The 6,528-nt window shown below is 36.1% G+C and overlaps 1 protein-coding gene across 1 annotated transcript in view; it reads right to left on the minus strand.

Annotated features, from left to right (window-relative positions):
• Positions 1-6,528, minus strand: part of SASS6 (SAS-6 centriolar assembly protein) — a 50,608-nt gene that overhangs the window by 41,945 nt on the left and 2,135 nt on the right. The window contains exons 2-4 of the mRNA XM_045801683.2: positions 2,689-2,749; positions 822-901; positions 330-434 (exon numbers count right to left, since the gene is read on the minus strand). Of these exons, the coding sequence (XP_045657639.1) occupies positions 330-434; positions 822-901; positions 2,689-2,749 (246 nt within the window). The remainder of the gene's footprint in view (positions 1-329; positions 435-821; positions 902-2,688; positions 2,750-6,528) is intronic.

Consider the following 6,528-nt stretch of genomic DNA (forward strand, 5'->3'; position numbering starts at 1 on the left):
ATAATGAAAGGATCAAGCTTTATGTCACACAAACATGAACATACACATACAAACACAAAATCTTATTCCTCTTATCCAAGGTCGTTATAAAATCATATACTTGATGCTGTTAAATATTTCAGTTATAATGACTGTCAAGACATGAAAAATTAAGGGTTAAATATTCTGATTTTAACCATGATTCCTTAAAATTTGATATTTAATAGACCTATACCCAGCTAAAAATAGGAGTACTTATAACACATAGAAAATATTTTGCCATCAATTTGTGTTACAAAGAAGAGTTTGTCTTGAGAGAACTGTAAACGTAGTGCTCCCATGAGACTCACCTTGGAATTTCTTTGGCATGTTCTTGAGTACACTGCTGAAGAAGATCTATAAATTTCTGTGGGAAAGCTAAGAAGTCTACCAGAAGGCCTTGCTGGAATTTTAAACTATACAGAAGAAAAGAGATTTTTTTTAAATTTAATTACTATCTTTAATTATAATTAAAACCCTAAAGTATTCTTTTTTTTTAATTTACCAAATACCCATTATAAAGAACAAGAGAACTTCATTTTTACAGAATTTATTCAATGGGAGGGAAAAGGTCAGTATATTTAGTTAAAGCTCCAAATTTGAGCTGTTTTAAGCAGAATTCTGATGAGCTATGAAATATTTACTTTCAAAAATATCCTGAATAATTATAGTATAAGCAGTCCAGTGTTCTCAAAATACCTAAATGTTCCTAAGAGGCTACGTTTCAAAGAGAATAGTACCAATACATTACTAAAACTTATTTCCTAGATTAAATACAAAAACAGAAAAATAAATGTAGTTACCTCTGAAAATCCTCCTCAGATATAACAAGGTTATACAGAAAAAATGGATCACTATCATCAGTCAGACGGATAACTAAATCCTAAAAGAAAGATTGTTATTTTTTAATGTTTTCAATAGATCAGGCTTTTAGAGTAATTTATTCCTTCTTAGAAGTGAAACTATCCAATAACAACAATGTATCACCAATATACTTCAGATGACTTTGTTTTCTGGTGCAGCTGGGTTTTCATTAGTCTTTAAGAGACTTAAACACGGGTAGATAATCTGCTCCTTCACAGCCATGTGGGGGTCTATAAAAACTAATTAAATGCTAGGTTGAAAGCTGAGGAATACCATCCTATTAGAGGCTTGGGAAAATTGAGACCCAGTCCTTGCTACACTATACCATGATAAAAATATTCTACCACTGACCACATCATATTCAATTATATCTTCAGTTGTCCACAAGTTAATTGTCTGATATTTCAAAAGTGGCAATACATCAGCTGAAATGACAAGCCATCACGTATCCTAGAAAAGGAGCATTTGTCTTTTGGGCAGGAGACAGGGGTATCAAGTAACATGTTGCCAGGGCTTCTTCCTAAGGGCCTATTCTCTCCTACTCCAGGTGGCCGGTGACATGGAACCCCATCTGTTTTCAGTTTCACATGAAGTGAATATCTTTCATAAAGATCACTTTCTACATAAATTTGCAGTATGGCAGAACATCGTAGCAACTAAAGGTGACAAAGAAGTAAGTACACAGAAATTATGTACTCTAGAGAACACTGATGTAAAGAAAACAGGCATAGTAACAAGATGATGGAGGTCTAATGAAGAACTAATCAGCATTCAGTTAAGAATGAGCTTCCACTTTGAAATAAAATCTACTCGTGGCTATCTACAAAAATCTAAACCACTTACAGGCAGAGCTAGAAAATGAAGAGGTGCAGCAGGCCTAAAGAATAACATGTAAGAAATATATAATCTCTACACCAGAAAATTAGCAATTTAGGTATTTGCTCTGCTTCAGAATGTCCTGATCTTAAAGGAGCTTCTACTGAAGTACTTCTTGAAATTCACCCCAAGATGCTGCAAAAAACTGAAGCTACTACTAATACCACGAGGTCCTTGAATATCATGTTTAGGGAAAGCCATGCCAGAGAAAACGGATGCTTTATTTCTTAAGTCATCTTGTCTGTATCCATATCACTGCTAATGACTCATACTTTAGAAAATCATATAGGACTGATGCTCTAAATGCTTCCCTTCAAAAGGCAAAGATTCAAAAATATCTCACTGCAGTGCTTCAACTCATTCTATCTTCATATGTACAACATGAAATGCCAATTCTACAGGGTAGCAACATATATTCTAGCAACTTATAAGTGCATTGTGCAAACCTAACCCCCAAGTCTCCCAATCCGCAATCCTTCCTTTATGCTTTAGAAACAGATGGTGTAAGGGAACCTGGGTGGCTCAGTCAGTGGGGCATCCGACTCTTGACTTTGGCTCAGGTCATGATTTCAGGGTCATGAGATCAAGCCCTGAGTCCGGTATGCTCAGCGAGGAGTTTGCTTGAGACTCTCTCTCTCTCTCTCTCCCTCTGCCCATTCCCGCACACGCACACTCCCCACCCTCGATAAATAAATGAAATCTTAAAAAAAAAAAAAAGAAAGAAAGAAAGAAATACATGGTACAATAATCTCTCAGTCATTGTCTTAGAAGATTCTACCACCTCAGATTTGCAAGTTACAAACTGGCACTAAATAAAAAGGAAGTTGGTGTAACAAAAGATCTCACATTCTTAAAGAACAAAAATAATTATAATGTATAGAAATTACATTTCCAAAAAAAAAGAGAAAATATTTCAAAAGAAATACCAACCTTTCTGTGAACTGGATTGGAAACTGATTGTAGTTCAATGCTCACTCTAACACTTACTCTCCTGTACAAAAAGACATACCCAATTGTCAGAAACATTTGTATGGAATGAGTTAGCACTGTCATTTGCATTAACTGAAGTTTTCAGTCTTAAGCTGCAGGACCTTCCACAGATGTTCCCTAAGTTATGAACAGATATTTGGGAAGCATACCAGATTTGAAGTTCTTGTTATTCCACTAGTAAATAATCAGGTTTTTAACCAGAGATTATATTTTTCTCTCCTGTAAAATGGGACTGTTGTGAGAATTAAATGAGATAAATGATGTGGAATTCCCACTACTAGCCTGGAATATAACTTACTGCCCAGATTCTAAATAGCATCTACTGAAAGCCAAGCAAACCTTCAATTCAGTAACAACTTACCACATTAAAAAAAATTACCAATTCAAATGATCAAATTGATTTATGAGATTCCATTTGAAAAACTTCAAATGTGAAGCAGTACTGGAATCATGGAATGTTTACAATCCAGGAAGTAAGACAACACATTCCCCTCCCTTATGCGTACACAAAACCCACCAATTACATCTGCTCAGTGTAGTCCCTAGGCAATACATCCACTGAAGTACGTCAACAGTTTATTATCCACCTTATCTTAGAGTGACTCTAAACTCCAAAACAAACCATAGCTTTCCACATTCTCTACTGCATCCTAGAATTCAGTATCAGAGGCATATAAATCAAGGTGCTCATACCATTAATCAAACTGAGCAAAGATGTTTAAATGATCAAGGAAATAAAGGGAAAAATTGGTGAAAAAACATCTCCGCACAAAAGTTCTATATTCTGCCAGAATTAAATAACAATGGCTTTTCCCTGATATGTAGAAAAAAGTGAACAAATAGAATTTAATTTTAAGCTATTTTTCCAAAGATGTGTTTTAAATTTTTCCCACTTTCTGCTACTTATCTATTACAGAAGTAAAAAGTATAGACCTAGCAACTGAGTCTTGACGGAAAAACTTGATAATAGTTGACCAAGGCCAGATTCAATTGTCCAGATTTTTTTATGGTCCAACTTACAATTTTTATTTTGGCTTAAAATGTCATTTTAGGGGCGCCTGGGTGGCACAGCGGTTAAGCGTCTGCCTTCGGCTCAGGGCGTGATCCTGGCGTTATGGGATCGAGCCCCACATCAGGCTCCTCTGCTATGAGCCTGCTTCTTCCTCTCCCACTCCCCCTACTTGTGTTCCCTCTCTCGCTGGCTGTCTCTATCTCTGTCAAATAAATAAATAAAATCTTTAAAAAAAAAATGTCATTTTAGTTAAATTTCCTATTGAACGTATGATTGGATGCTAAATCTTAGTATGATGAAGTTACCATAAGGTTACCATAACTTCTGTTATCTGAAAAGGAACCAACAGCCCTGGCAAATACCACAGATAGGAAGAATTGTTTTTAGAACAAGATAATGTTTTATTTCTACTTTTCTATTATCTAGAGCAATATATGTGAAACAGATTAGATTTCTACCCTAATTCTACTTAAATTAAGTACTCTTGGGATGCCTGGGTGGCACAGTCAGTTAAGTGTCTGCCTTTGGCCCAGGTCATGATCCCAGAGTCCTGGGATCGAGTTCCGCATCAGGCTCCTTGCTCAGCAGGGAGTATGCCTCTCCCTCTGTCTGCCGCTCCCCCACCTGTGCGTGCTCAAGCTCTCTCTGGCAAATAAATAAAATCTTAAAAAAAAAAAATTAAGTATTTTTTTGGGGAAAAAAACTTTCGATTTCCTAATTTGTAAGATAAGTGAATTGAGTGAGGTTGAAGGTGAAGACCTTTTCAGTTCTACATTGTCATTATGTTTGGTTTTTGTCTTGAAGTTTTTTCTAAAACATACTGCCAAAGATGTGACACTGCAGTAGATAACTTTTTATGGTGACATACACTTTCAAAAGTCCTGTCATACTTCATAAATTTGTTTAAAAAAAATCAAGAAGTCAGTTAGCAAAGTATTCTTTAGATAAGCACTGGAAGAATCACACTAATATAATTTAAGAGCCATATAATGATATTGTTGCATATATTCCAAATGTCTATAAGGCATTAGTTTTGGTAGAAAAAGGGAAGAGGAAAGGCCCACAGATTAAACCTCTCCCTTCTGCCCCCAAAGTATATTGTAGAAAAACCTGAGCTTTCAGAAAATATAGTATCTGAAATCACAACCTTATTTTCTCCATTATAATGGTTGTCAGAGGAACAATATAAAACAAATCAATAGAAACTCATAAAAAATGCCATTTCTCAAAATAAATGTCATACTCTGAACAATGCATAAATTCACATAACACCCTACCAGTTGTTAGATTTGGCATTAGCAGAACTGGATCCTAGCCCATTTCTGCCACCTAGAAGCTGTGACCTGAACCTTTCAATTCAAACAAATAAAAGCTACTCTAAGCCAGGTAGTATGCTGGATGCTAGGGATACAAACAGATATAAACATGGTCCATGTCCTCAAATCAGATTAAATGACTCTATCCAGACTTGCTTCTGATTGTATTTTAGTACTTCAAGAGAAGGGAAGGGTTACTAACACTGAGCACCTACACTACTGAGTACCTACCAGGTGCTTTACATATCTTATTTAACAACAGTCTTAACTAAGTAAATAGTTACATCTGTCTTACAAAGGAAGAACCTAAAGTGCACAGTTACAAACTTGGTTAAAGTCACCTTACAGAGGCCAAATTAGAACCCAGACCTTTCACCTACGTTATACTATCTAATAAATGAATAAGGGCAATTAATTTCAACTTGGGCAACTTTGAAAATGTCCTTAAAGTGAAGGAATTTAAGACAAAACCTTGAAGATTATGAAAGAAAAAGCATTTGAGGCAGGGAGAAGAGCAGGAATAAAGGTATGGTATTGAAAGAATATCAGGTACATTCAAGGGATTAGTGTGACTACTATATGGGGAGAAGAACTTATAAAACAAAAATGAAAAAGGAGGTTGGTGTCAAACCATGGGGTTCAAATTTCTGCATTACTTCCCTCCAGAGTTCTCTGAGTTATCTTCCACTGAAGTTCCTTTTTCTTCATGACTCTAGTACACTGATGTCACTTCATGAATTAATCACTTTAATAATAAGTATTTAGTGAATGCTTACTATGCTTCAAGCACTGTTCTAAGCACTTTGTATGTATTAACTCATTTCATGCTCCTAATAATCCCATGAGGCAGGTACTTTTATCATCATTAAAGATGAGACACAAAGAAAAAAACGATTGTACAAAAATCAGTAAGTGACAGAAATGGGATTTAAACCCAGATAATCTGGCTCCGGAGCCTGAACCCAACCTGTGCTATGCCGCCTCTCCAAAGAACTTTTTGTGTCCCCTATTAATAGCGTGAGATCCTTGAGGCACAGAATGAAAATTGTTGTTGCTGTTGTCGGGATGTAAGGGAGTAGAGAGGAAGCTAGACAATCTCAGCATGTAGGGCAATTCCTGGTACATGGTACGTATTCGTAAGTATTTGCTGAGCTGAACTGGCCTTGAATATTTAAAGTCTGGACTGCTTTCCTTATGGGTCAGGCGCCAGCAAATTTTCTGTAAAGGGCCAGACAGTAAATACTTAGGCTTTGCAGGCCATAAGGTCTCTGTCACAATTATTCATGTTTGCCCTTATGGCACAAAAGCAGCTAGACAATTCTTAAATGAGAATGGTTGTGTTCCAATAAAACTTCATTTAAAAAAACGAGCAGAAGGCCACCTGGCCCATGAGCTCGTTTGCTGATCCCTGCTACAGGTGATAGAAATATATCAATGGTTTCTTTTTTTTTT

Source organism: Ursus americanus, chromosome 12 (assembly GCF_024610735.1).
Source record: "Ursus americanus isolate L20-20 chromosome 12, mUrsAme1.1.p, whole genome shotgun sequence".
NCBI classification, from domain to species: Eukaryota; Metazoa; Chordata; class Mammalia; order Carnivora; family Ursidae; genus Ursus; species Ursus americanus.